The sequence below is a fragment of the Hippoglossus stenolepis genome, chromosome 3 (genome assembly GCF_022539355.2).
Source record: "Hippoglossus stenolepis isolate QCI-W04-F060 chromosome 3, HSTE1.2, whole genome shotgun sequence".
Lineage (NCBI taxonomy): Eukaryota > Metazoa > Chordata > Actinopteri > Pleuronectiformes > Pleuronectidae > Hippoglossus > Hippoglossus stenolepis.
The window spans coordinates 15,710,756-15,724,907 of NC_061485.1; the positions used below are offsets into that span (position 1 = coordinate 15,710,756).

At 43.6% G+C, this 14,152-nt stretch overlaps 1 protein-coding gene across 2 annotated transcripts in view; it reads right to left on the bottom strand.

The window, feature by feature from the left end:
• Positions 1-14,152, bottom strand: part of grm2a (glutamate receptor, metabotropic 2a) — a 33,237-nt gene that overhangs the window by 15,457 nt on the left and 3,628 nt on the right. For both annotated transcript variants that reach the window (XM_035148954.2, XM_035148973.2), the window contains exon 2: positions 3,168-3,903. In XM_035148954.2, the coding sequence (XP_035004845.1) occupies positions 3,168-3,695 (528 nt within the window). In that variant the 5' untranslated portion in view covers positions 3,696-3,903. The remainder of the gene's footprint in view (positions 1-3,167; positions 3,904-14,152) is intronic.

Genomic DNA, 14,152 nt, shown 5'->3' on the forward strand with positions numbered 1-14,152 from the left:
ATCACAGAATTTCTCACTGACTGTTTAAGATACAGGCGCGGATTGTCAAGTGCTTTCGATGCCACACGATGCCATGTGACTCACTCCCATCTCTCTCTCTCTCTCTCTCTCTCTCTCTCTCTCTCTCTCTCTCTCTCTCTCTCTCTCTCTCTCTCTCTCTCAGCGATCATATCTGCCCATCACTGTCTCTGGGTCTCTGTGAAACATGATCTCTCGTTTGATCCCTCTTCGTCCTCGTTGTGCACGCTCGCCGCTGCCAAACAACCAGACAGCCCTGCTGCAACCACAGATGGAGAAAACAGGACGCAGCCCGCGACGGCGTCATGAAACTTCGCCTCCACACTCGACTCAGTCTGCGCCCGAACGCCAGCACGGCTACAGGCCTGCAGCCAGATCCACCCCCATGTCCGCGATTGTCACACGGCAACACCAGCAGCACGGCAACACGCTTTCTTCATTGTGACGGGTTTAGACACCACTCAGCGTTCTCACCACCTGCCTGTTCGCCATGTTCCACCATGTCGCCATGGTGATCAGGGGCCCTTTAAAACTAATATAGTCGGTTGTCCAGTAAGTGCCTTGCCTTTGGGGTGAAATACACACAAGTGACTTAACTGTCTGTTTTTCTCACAGCCAAGCTGGTTCACTCAAAGGTCTGAGGGGCGATAGATTACAGCTCCAAAGGACAGAGACGCTATGTGGACAAGTTTAATCAACAGAGCAACAGCCAGCGGCAGCACATAAATGCCACATATTCACATGCCCCGAATGCATGTCTCTGACATTGTCCCCTTAAATAACAGGACGGTAGCCTGTGTAAAAAGATGCACCCCTCGTTTTAAAAAGGTATCTCACACAGGTGCAATTTCAACCACTGTATTGTTTTGCACAGGACATAATTATGTGATCACATGTCATTTAAAAAAAGCCACATGTGGATAACAAATGGACGTACGAGCAGCTTTACATTTTCAGAGTGTGTGTGTGTGTGTGTGTGTGTGTGTGTGTGTGTGTGTGTGTGTGTGTGTGTGTGTGTGTGTGTGTAGTCGTCTGGCACACACCTTACAAGTGAACTGCATTACAATACAGAGTGTTATTCATGGCGAGAGAGGGAACTGTGTCCTGTGGTGCGCTCCTACCGATGGGGAAGATTCAGCGAGAAGCTGGGCCAGACCTCAGACCTCAGGCTCGTAATAGTACATCCATAAATTACCACAAGACAAGGGCACTCCCCAAGGAGCCCCAGATGCAGGGTTCCACTAAAATTACAGCTCATTCATCAAATGCTTTATTTCCAAACTGTCGTTTTCACCAGGAATCCCTTTTTATTGGTGCATCTGAATCCTCCTCATGCATCATTTCCCAGGGTCTCTCTGCCTGGATAATGTATTACTGCCCTACGCTGTAAGTTCGGCTTTGTGTTTTGTCAGCAGGGGGACCGCAACTATAAAATAAATAGAGATGTTCGGAGAGTTCAGTACGATCGGGGAATATTAAACCTATACATTTTATTATATATGGTATAAAATTAAACCTAGCAGCATCTACTTAATAAAAGTAGACGTATCTTTGGATCAAGGATTTCACATGAACACTTGAGAAAACATCTGTATGAAAGCTGATGCTGGTTTCGACTGGTTGATGGGTCGGTTACTTCCTGGATTGATCCATTATTTTATGTAGAGAGAGGGACATGTGAAAACATTGTTGGACTCACCCAACCTAATGATTTTTCTGTTCTCTGCTTCTGCTGCCTGGCTTTTGATTAAGTCTGGTGTATTGACATTATTTTATAGCATCTATGTTGTAGATTTTTTATAAACTTCATCTGTCTGTTAATATTACTAGTTTATGTTTTTATCCCCCTTAAATGATCTTTCTTTTTTTTAAATCCATTTTATAACAATTAATTCAATGTCAACATTTTAATTCATTTTATCTTATTCTCGGCTCCGTCATTTCGATATTAGATATATTTGTTCTAGTAATTTGTTTAAAATCCTTTAATATGCTGCAAATGTGAGTTTTAAATGTATATTTGCAATTCGTTCTTCAGGCTAACAGGTAGAATGCATCCAGGTCGAGTAAGTCTGCGATCTATCACTTGCTTGAAGAGTAGGTACGATTCAGCCAACCGAGATTTTCTTTGCTTGACTTCAGCTCTAGTCAGTTTATTGTTTGCTTATCAGTGCCGACACACTGCTGACCACCACAAGTCCTGACCACAAAGAACAGAAGGATGCCAGCTCCATGCAGCCGGCTGTGTGAAGCAGCATCTACGCTTTATCAATTGTCTGAAGCCAATCATTATTTCTGGATGGGCAGAGTTACGCCCCTTTCTTCAGATAAGCAGATAACTGGAACACGAGGCTGCGCCTGCGTCTTCAGTGAGGTGAACCGTGCTCCTCATCCAAGGCAGCAGACGCAGTCCTCTGGCCGACTGGGGCAGTTTGAATGAATGCTTTTTTTAGGCATGTACATTTGTGGATATTTACAAATCTCCGTTCCACATGGCACACTATCTCCTCTCACAACCATGTGAAATTGCACCGATGTGGCAGCCATATTACAGCTGAAGATTTGAAGAACCAATTAGCAGAGCTTTCATCACATCAGATTTACTGAGCCGAAGGGAGCACTGCTGCTGAGAGTAATCATGCCGTCACTAGTCATCCTGTCAGTCCCGTCCCGAGCACAACATCTGTAGCATGTCTGCCTCTGACAGGACCGCTGCTGAAGTGTGAATTACCCGGGAAAGAGAAAGAGATCTTCTAAATTAGATCAGCCAAGCATATGGACACACAGGTAAACAGATCCTCCTTGCGGAACCAATACTCATTAAGTCCCTGTGTTAACATCTTGCAAAGGGTAATTGTGCATGGTACTTAAGTCTAAATGGACGGTCATATGACCATCCATCACATTCGCTCTCATTCTTGTGCTCGCTCCTCTTTCTGTCTCGCTCTCGAAGCCAGCAGGAGCAGCTGATAGTTAGATACACCTTTTATAATTGCACTTGTCTGAAGATATTAATGTAGCTTCTGGCCAACTCGTTGCATGGCACGAAACCGAGATGATCTTCAACAGGAAACTGGAAATTAATTATTGTATAATAAGTAATGTGGCGAGCCCACTCATGCGGTTGACGTCTTTTCATAAGCTCTTACCTGAATGGAGACATCGCTGTAGGAGCCTCCTATCACCCCAGAGATAGCCAGAGGGACGTCGTCGTGGATGGCATAGGAGCCGTCGGGGCACGTGTACTCACTGTCGTCCACTTTGGTGAGGGAGGCCCGGACAAACTCCAGCGACTGCTCCAGAGCGTAGGTGTCCTTTGAGCAAGTGTCCAGTATATGAGCTCCCAGTCTGATCCCCGGCAGGATGCGCTCATCCTTGTTGATTTCATCCAGTGCCAGCAGCATGGCCTCCAGTCTCTGGATCCCTCTCTGAGCGTTTATCTTCCCACAGTCTTCTGCCCCCTCACCCTTCTGGTGCACGGGGAACAGGCCGCCAATCATCAGGTCTCCTTCCAGTGTGATCTCCCTCTTAAAGTCAGTGTTGTAACCCACCACAGGCAAACCTTGGGGAGCCTGGGCAAAGAGAGACACGCATAAGCACAGCAGGCTGAGGCGGGACAGCTGGAGTGGACGGGGCACAGGGCGCACCCACAACAGCGGGGATCTCCCCAATGACATATCCCTGGGCAAAATAAGGACGATGTCCTGCCTGTTGTTTCTGGTCAGCGTCCGGTCGGCTTTGGATGGTGGCTGCAGGAGAAGAAGAGCGAGGCGCAGTAGCACCAGATCTCAAAGCACCAGTGTTTTTATTCCCACACAGGCCATTTACAGGATCAATGGCATCCTCTCCGTCCTTCTCTTCTTCAGAGATTTTGTAGATTACAGCCTGCGGATCAAACAGAGAGAAATTCAGTCACAGCCTTTGAGCCGAAGCACAATGATCCCTCTGTCTCAAAATCATTGTCTCTACCAGGGACTGAATCATCCCAAAACATAATATTTGACATCATCTGCATAAGTGATCATTTAATGGTGGTTGATGAGGCTTGTGATGAGGACACCGGAATAAAATTAAGAGCGTTAGCAGCCACCACACGTGAAATAATCAACAAGATGAATCTACCTCGATGACATATTTCCTTTTGTTTTACACAAATTATTAGGCCAATTACCGTTTGACATGTTGTTGTTTATGCAGACAGAACATTAGAGGAAAAATATATATTCTGGAGACGTTCCATTGATGAAGCGTTGACTGAGGCTTGAAGACAGAGTTCACCGAGGACAACACAAGCATCCTCCAAATTGTTTTCTCATGTTCTCATGCATCACATAGTCAATCCGTCATTACGAGGCGCTTCAATGAGAGTGTGTGTGGTGTTTCCTCCTCTCGTTTCACTGTGTATGACCTCATGTTCCTTCTCTTTTAAGGCAGATGACAGCTCTTTTATAATCACATGCGCACATGCTCCTGAACACTGAACGTCTACAGAGACAAAACTAAATCATATATCCCCGAGGATCATTTTGTCAAGTCACATTAACTACTCACACAACTCATGCACAGCAAAAATACGCACACAATTAAAAGGCACTTAATACAAAATAATGTTGTTGCCAGAAGACTGAATAAGTGGGATTTTATCTAGAACTATATTAACACATTCATTTATTCTGCAGTTTAATTAGGTTTAATTTTCAATACAAGGGAATGAAGCAACTCCAAAATAATGTGAGCAGCTATATTTCCCAGTTTAAGATATAGGTTAGTAAGTCTAATGGGATCTTGACTCAGGCAAAGACCAAAGCATTTGAGGTTCCAGTGTTGTTGGATTCAGTTTCGAGTGAAGCTCCGTCCTCAGTTCTGATTTGTTTAACTTGGAAAGAGCCAGGTTATCTTTTTTCCAGTCTTGTGCTAAGCTTATACTGGTTGTATCTTTGGATGGAATCACTTCAGAAAGTTTTCAGACCCTTTCACTTATCGCACATTTTACAGTGTTGATCATTTCAAATGGATAAAACTGCCATCAGTCTATCTGAGACTTGGAGAGTGGTTCAGCGTTTATCAAAAACTCCCATGAAACGTAAAGTCAAAGACCATTCTAAAGTGGCTCATGCACAATTCTCTGACCAGCCAGAGCACAAACTCAAACCTCATAGAAAATCTGTGAAGAAACATGAAGACGTCAGTTGACAGACGCTTCCCATCCAATCTGACACAGCCTGAGAGGATCTGTCTGGAGGAACAGCATAAACTGCCCATATCCAGCTGAGCTAAGGTTGTAACTGCTGCCAGAGCAGTTTCTACAAAGTACAGTAATGGCTCTGAATACTTTTGGAAATGACAGCTTCAGTTTGTGATTTAAAAAATTCTAAAAACATGTTTTCACTTTGCCCTTTTGGGGCTGTTGGGTTATTGATCAGTCTGCTACAATAATAATAATAATAATAAACTGAGTCATATAGCACTTTTAGCAATGCTCAAATACAACATGTACATTTAAAAAAATTGATAATGCCAATAAATTAAAAAAAATATATAATATATAAAAAATCTAAAATCAATTTAATTGAAAAAAACTATTTATAAATAGATCATATATCATATATATATATATTGTAAAAAAATATATTCACACATTTGTATTGTATAATGATTTCCTTCGACCACATTAGGAGGTTCTTTGCCAGAAATAGTTAAATTATATATCAGGATAATAGATAAAAATGTCTTCTCCAGTTACTAAAATTTGTTGCAAATCAATACGTTGCTGACCACATCCTGATTTAATGTGACGCTTTGACATGAGGAGTTAAAGCTGAGCTGGTTCACGTATGGATCGGAAAACAGAGGAGACGCAGGGTTTTGGTTCGGTCCTGGTGTCAGTCCTCACGAATCCCAGAGGCTTAATTAAGCGGCGCTGAGTGTGGAAGAAGTTTATGAGAGTAAGATATTGAGCCAGAATGATCCGTCTCATCAACCAGTCAAATAGGACGACAAGCAGCAATTAACTGTATTGATGAGAGATTATTAAAACCAAGCTGCAGGCGGATATTAATACTCATTTTTCTTCCTTGCTGTTTGAAAAACACTGAGTTTCCTGTTAAAACAACATAACACTCTCAACAGGAGTCACGCTGCAGATCCCATTCTTTGGGATTTTTTTCTCTTGTCTTCCTCTCTCTCTATCCTCGCGGTCTCTCCCTCTTGTTTCCATGGAAACTTGCCAGTAGATGGAGAGGGTGCAAAGGAAGTGGAAGACAGACCAGAACAAGTGGGCCAGTCTGACCATGCATGCACGGTGCTAGGTCCTATGGGAGAACTGGGAAACATGCACTGTGAACCGCCCAAACCGATCCGACTTCAGTCAGATCTTTTCATCGCTTGGCTTTTCAATGACAACACAACCCAAACAAAACAATAAATGAGCGATACAACCATCTGTTTCATTATTATGCTGAGATGTTGCTCTAATATATCTTTGATTCTTTGTTTGGTAAAGAGTTAGAGACGCTCCTGGTGCAAACACTGTGAAATAAGATGTGACACGTGGCATTAGATTTGATGAACTCCTTTTTCTTCCACTCCAAATTAGTGTGTGTATCTCTGACTTTCAATTTTCTCCCTCAGCCGCTTGTCAACAAGTGTAAATCCGTTGCAGCAGTCTGTGCATATGGTCCTGGTCACAACTACATCTCTTGCATACAAAGGCAACCGCAGACAAGCGAAGGAATACAGCTGTGTACAACATGAAGGTTTGCGTGTTCGGGGAGTGTGCTCTGGCTGTAGTGCAGTTAAACATTGCCCTCATAAATACACATATGGCGAAAGGAACTGCAAGTCTGTGATGTAAACTGATTAAATGTGTTTATTTTGAATAGGATTCTGCGGGGGACACTGGTAAAGCACTTAAGCACAACCGCCTCAAGAGAGAAGAGTGGTGACAAAAGGATTTCTGGCTGACACATTGAAAGTCTCCTCCCCGATCCTGCAGTCCCACAGGGGGCCTCCATCTCACCAGTGGGCCCTCCACCCCCCCATCTTTGTTCTCTACACTGCAATATCCAGCCCATTATGATCGCCTGCACATTCTTTTTAGAAAGCAGACTTTTAAACAAGTGGTCGAAGTCACGAGCAGTGAGGCTGGTATTTTCCACACGTGAACATGTGATGACGAGCGCTCACATGAAAAAACTCAACTGAGTAGTTGATTGTGTTGCATTTGTTATTGTTGTGAGTATTTGGTTGTGTTGCAAGTATTTGATTGCGTTGTGAGTATTTGGTTGTATTGTGAGTATTTCATTGTGTTGTGAGTATTTGGTTGTGTTGCAAGTATTTGATTGCGTTGTGAGTATTTGGTTGTATTGTGAGTATTTCATTGTGTTGTGAGTATTTGGTTGTGTTGCAAGTATTTGATTGCGTTGTGAGTATTTGGTTGTATTGTGAGTATTTAATTGTGTTGTGAGTATTTGGTTGTGTTGCAAGTATTTGATTGCATTGTGAGTATTTGGTAGTCTTATGAGTATTTGGTTGTGTTGTGAATATTTTGTTGTATTGTGAGTATTAAACTGTGTTGTGAGTATTTGGTAAGGTGTGAGTAGTATAGCAAACACGGCGCTCTGTCCTCTCCTGCGATGTCCTGGCCATGAAGTACATGAAAGTCCGCGAACTGAGCAAAACAAATCCACCGGCTGTCAGATTACTTGTGTTATTACTGTGCAGCAGTTTTGTGCAGTCGATGCAGAAGAAGAGGTACAAGAGGCCCACTGCAGTGTGTCCTTGTCCCACACACACACACACACACACACACAAACTCACACACACAGACAAGTGTGGGAGTCCCTCCTTGTCATGTGTAAACCGCAGTCGAAACACTGCGTAAACTTTTCCACGACTAACACAACTTTTCTAAGTTAAGCTATTGAAGCAAGCTGGCAGTGGAGCGCTGACTAAGCAAGAGAAAGTTGTCCAATCTGTGATAGTATATATGCCGCTGTGCAGGCACAGTGAGTTAGGCCAGTGGGCCAATCACAGCCCATCACAGCCAAGCTCAAGACTTGTTTGGTGTAAAGGACTTTATCTTAATTCAGTGCCTGGAGTCAGCAAAGGCATTAGTACTAACTCGAGTTTGAAATGAAGTAAAACCAGCTGCTGTACTTTCAGCGGCTGTTTAGCGAAGGTTTACACAAAGACTGTATCGGCAGAGCAATGGTGAAAACATTTCACGGCTGAAATCGATACTGGATAGATGCAGAGCGTCGCACGGTTTGCAACTCATGCACGACATGAGAGTGTCACAATTCTAAAATACTGTGTGTGTATAAACGACAGATGCTGAGAGCAATGTTTACTCTTTAGATGTAAAATCCCACCCAGGATTCTGTCTACACGTTCACTTCAAAGAAAAAACATGCCTCTCATTTTCCCTCTCTCCTCCTATACAGCCATCTCTGTTTCCCTCTTCACCAGATGGCCTTCCTAATTCAAGAGCGTAAAGCCTGCCAGCCCCTTGCACACTTCAAACCAGACTGTGTGAAGGAATGGGAGGAGTAGTGCACGGCGGCTGAAGGGAAAAACATTCAAGAAAAGATAGCCGATGCGTGAGGGCAGAAGAAAAAGGGAAATAGCGGTGTGCAGTGTGGGCAGCAGCGAACGGGGGATAAGGGTCGGGTTTAAGAAAGATCCGTCCGGGCTGATTATTTTTATGACACTCATTTGTCCCAGGAGTGGAGTGCAGCATTAATATGGTAATATCCCCCCCAGGCGATAGCGAGTGTTGAAGGAGTGGTGGTCATCTGCAGCCCTGAGCCTGGAGGAGCAGGTTGGAGATCCCAGTGGAATGACTGAGAGCCTGGTTAAGAGGAAGCAAAGGTAATGGGAGTCAGGCCTCCCCTAAAATCACATTTCCAGCTGACAATGAGAATGTGGGTGGGGGGGTGGGGTGCTGAAGATGGTCCGCTAATGGGAAAGAAGGGTCTAGAGTGCACACACACACACACACACTACCAGGCGCAAACAATGCCTGAAGCTCCAATCCTGGGACAAATGACACTCTGTAATTTAATATTTGATGTTTGATTGAATTGCTTGACACTCATTAAAGGATTTGCAATATTCCTAATTGACGACAAATGGAAAGACCAAAGTCATCGACCGCATTTATTCAAAAAGCTTTCATTAACACATTAAGGAGCCGCACCATTGCACTTGCGAACATGTTCTCTCATTACCCCTGAACATGCACGGTGTCGATTCCACAAACAACGTCATGTAAATACTCATTAGACCAATATACATCTATATCAATCTGCAGTGAAACGAACTTGCGAGTAATTTCCTTCTTTACTTCCGTTTGAGTGACGTTTTCTCATAAGGTGACCGGCTAGTTTAGAAATTCAGGCTTTTATAAACTGAATCTATATATTTGTTAAAGCTGAGAAATACAGATAAACAGATACAGATAAACAGATAAAGGGGAGGTAAGTCCGAGACGGAGAGAGACAGACTATACCATGTTGTTGAGAGTAAGAAAATACATAAGATGGCTCAAGCACTATCTTCTTTAGTCTTAAAGGGGACATAGCATGCCCATTTTACCACAAGTTGATATGGTTCCTTGGGGTCTTAATGAAATGTCTGTAACATACTTTGGTCAAAATACCACAAGGATCATTTAAAACAGCTCCTTTTTACCCTGTATAAAACAGCCCTCCACAGAGTGACCTGTTTTGAGTGCCTGTTCCTTTAAATGCTAATGAGCCAGCCTCTCCCCATGATTTTAAACGATATAAATTACATATTTTATATGATATAAATTATCATATATGCATCCCATACTTTGTATTCCCCTTCTGTTGTCCTGGAGTTTTAATTTTCCCAATCACATAATTAAATGTCCCCTCTGCCCATCCACTACAAGCACACAAGCAGACAGACAGAGAGAGAAAGAGAGGGGGCTATGAAGACCATCATTTACCCCGAACCCCGACATTCAACGGGTACAACAACAAGCGGAGAAAGCAGAATCGCGGGCTGACCTTATATATACAGTCTATGGGCTGACCAGCGGAGAAATGCTCGTCCTGTGTGAACAGCCAGGCGGTTGCTGGAGAACGGCGCTGCGCTGCCTCGCAGCGGCGCTTCCGCGTCCGTGTACCCGGCGAACTACTGTAACCCGGCGGAACTACTGTACCCGGCGTAACTACTGTAACCCGCGGAACTACTGTAACCCGGCATACAGTAGAGCTGAACATCGTGGAAGTCTTCCACACAGCTGGCAGTGTGGAAGACCGCTGCGAGGCAGCGCACCGCTTTCTCGACAGCAGCCGCCTGGCTGTTCACACGACGAGCATTTCTCCGCGCTGGTCAGCCCCATAGACTGTATATATAAGGTCAGCCCGCGATTCTGCTTTCTCCGCTTGTTGTTGTACCCGTTGAATGTCGGGGTTCGGGGGTTACAGTAGCGCTGAACACTGCGGAAGTCTTCCACACTGCTGCTGTGTGGCGCTGACACAAATTCCAGCTCACGCACGGGAGAGCGAGCGGTCGCTCCCGAGCAGCTGCTGCAGCCTCCCAGTCCCAACGATCCAGACAAATGCCACATGTGAGTGAATCGCGGGCTGACCAGCGGAGAAATGCTCGTCCCGTGTGAACAGCCCGGCTGCGTGCTTGGGAACGGAGCCTCCGGTGTAAACCCGAAGTAACGAGTGTGGGGGACGGGGGGGCCAAGACCATGTAGGAGACTTCCAGTTCCTTGTTACGACACAATACCCAGGAAGCGCAATCGAGCCGCTCAAGCATGACGTTTCTGACTTAGAGGAACTATAACAAAACGCGCGAGTGTTTTTTCCCCAGAGTTTTTGGGTTGGTAGACATGCCAGATACCCACATTAACCTGTAGAAGCACTAACAAAGTGGAATTTGCATGCTATGTCCCCTTTAAAAGTGAGTGATTATTTTCATGATACCAAACAGAGAAAGCAGATTTCAGAAGCTAGAAACAGACATTTTTGGCTTTTTTTGTTTTAAAAACATATAGAAATTAAATGTGCTTCTCTGGGCAGTATAAAGATAAAAGTTCAGCGGGAGATGTTTGTTCAACCTGCCTCCCAACTCAATGTGGATGAACCAATCAGCACGCTCTATATGATGCGCTGTTGAGACTTGGGAGGTGTTACTTTAAACTCTTCTCTGCAGGTTTCTATGACCCACAGTTTCCTATAACACTCTACGTAGGTTTGCAGAGTTGTTTACATAATGTGCATTTTCACAGGAGCATAATTCCATTTTAAAAAGAATAATTTTGTGTCTGACCAACTAACTAGTGGAGGTTTTTCCTCAGCATCAAACCCCTGTGAAATTACCCATAAAGACTCATTCTAACAGTTACACTATATGTCTCCTTGAAAAAGGCGCACAGTGAGATTATTCACTCACTGTTACATTAAATACAAATATCCATATATCTATACTTTATCTATACCACTTATCCTTTTTTAGAGTCGCAGGGGGTCTGGAGCCAATCCCAGCTGACATTGGGCCGAGTGGTGGGGTTCACCCTGGACGGGTTGCCAGCGTATCACAGGGCCATCGTACAGAGAAAACCACATTCACACCCCCAATCTGCATGTGTTGGACTGTGGGTGGAAGCCAGTGTACCCGGAGAAAACCGACACGGACACGAGGAGAACATGCAAACTCCACACAGAAGGGTCCCGGCCCGACTGGGATTCAAAACAAGAACCTTCTAGCTGGGAGGCGACAGTGCAACCCACTGCATCACCATACCGCCCTTTAAAAAAAACATGACTTAATAAGATATTTACGGGATTTACTCATTGGATGGTCTCTGAGCACCACACGAACACAACAGTGTATTGGAATTCAGTCCAGTTAATCCAGGAAGATGGACTTGATCAATGATGACCCTGAACTAACACCAGCAAAACAATCAAATGTCTCCCCAAAACACAGCCGTTGACCTTTTTCTGATAAGGTCATTCATACAATTAGCAATTGGAGAGCGAGGAGGTCCTTGAAGTTTGAATTTCCAGGCAGTTTCTGAGGAGCAGCTCCTGCAATTAGGACGACATCAGTCAACTCCGAGGCTCGCTGCATCGCTCAGACTAGTTTCAATCACACAAGGGTGCTTCATTTAAGACAGGGAAGAAGAAGGATGCTCATATCCTCCTGATAATCATACAGTCAACCTCATTACAGCGTATATGCTTATAGGCCTATGTTTTACAAACAGCCTGCTCCATCTTTCTGACTCTGCTTCACCTCCCCCTCATCCACCTCCTCCTCTCTCTCTCCACCTGGAAAGCAGGGAATCCCTCGCATGTGTTCAACAGTCCCTTCTCCTCCCAGGAGACCCATCCTGCCATCCTCATCAAACATTCATCCTCTCTCTTTGTCTCTCAGAGATCATTACTGCCAGGCCTTCCATTGGCTCGAAGGCCGTGATGGACGTATGGTGCTTTTGTTTCTTATTGTATAGCTGCATTATTCATCGTCACAGAATTGCACTGCTGGAAGAGAGTGGCCTGAAACACCATGTTTTTTTGGAAATCATTAGAAGAGCTGTTTCCGGACTAATGACTGATATTAATGAGGGTATTTAAGTTGAGCTCATTACCTCCACCAAGGAGGTTTGTCTCCCACCCTGTCCGGTTGTTTATTTATTGGTTTGTTTGTAAGCAGCTTTCTTCACAAAACTTGGGGTAAGGATGTGTTGTGGGTCAGGTCAGAACCCATTCAAATTTTGATGCAGATCCAGATCAGTGACAGATCCAGGAATTCTTTTAAAAATATATATATATTTTCACTGATATCTCAGGGAATACTTCATAGATCTAGAGGGAAAAATCAGACATTTATGAGTGTATGGACTTTAGTGAAGCTTTAAGGGGATTTTTAGGCCCGGGTGGAAGAAAACGTTCTAGTGTCTACTTTTAAATGTAAAGAAATAAGAGTTCAAATTGTGTTAATAACGTAATTTACATAACTAAATATCGCAGTGCAATCAGGATTGTTTTCAAACAGCTGCTCCAGCCTCTCGAATTTAAATTTTACCTTTGCACATTGAAAGTTTCATTCAAAGTCTTAACAATTCATGCAACATGTTAATTACTCACATCAACCAGTTCAAAGTTTTTCATTATTTCACTTGCTTTCCAGAATGGAATGATCGGCTTTATGTGTCAAACATCATAATCACATATGGTAAATTGTCAATAATAGTCTGATACATACAATTGCACACTACAAGTCAAACTGATCTGTGGGAGATACAGTGCAAATAGTCCACAGCTCTGATCATAAATCAGCAGAATGTTATTAAAGATGAGGAGCCCCAGGTTCAGGTTTATTGCAGTGATTGGGTCAGGACATCTACGAGGGGTCACGAGATGAATCTAGTGGGTTACGAGATGATTGCCAAGACAGGAATTCATATAAAAAATACTGATACACAAAATGAGGTTTCTATGCTTCTATGTTATAAGCTAGTTTTAATCTTTTCAAATTCTAGTCGACGCATGTCACAGTGCGTTAATGTGTGGAAACTGAATCTTCAGTTCATTAATATTGGGTCTCAAAACATTCACAATCTAACTGTAGAACAATATAAATGTAATCCAGTAGTTCTCAAACTGTGGGTCGGGACCCCTTGGAGGGTCGTGAGACACGGAGGAGGAATTAAGGATCAGGGAAGGATTTCCATTGATCAAATACAAATAAATAAAGCATATTAAGCCATAATTGTTACAAAGCAAGAGTTCGATTTAAGATAAAAACCATGCAAATAAAAATATTCCATCAACCTTGTGATTTTCTTTGACCCCCGCATGATCCCTGAGGTGATTATGACAGATAAGTCATAGGATCAGTTGCAGCAGTTTGATCTAGAGCATCATAGGATTCATTGCAACATGCGCACACAGGAGATGCAGCGTTTGACGAGAGCTCAGCCTCACTGACCTTTCTCCCCCCCGATGACTCTGATACGTTATCAAGAAATCAAGTCTTATAGTCTTTACACCCCAAATATTCCAAATTAGCCTAAATATGGTGCTTGAATATTTTTTGTTATTTGACTCCCAATCCCTTTAATATCACTGGAGTCAGAACTTAT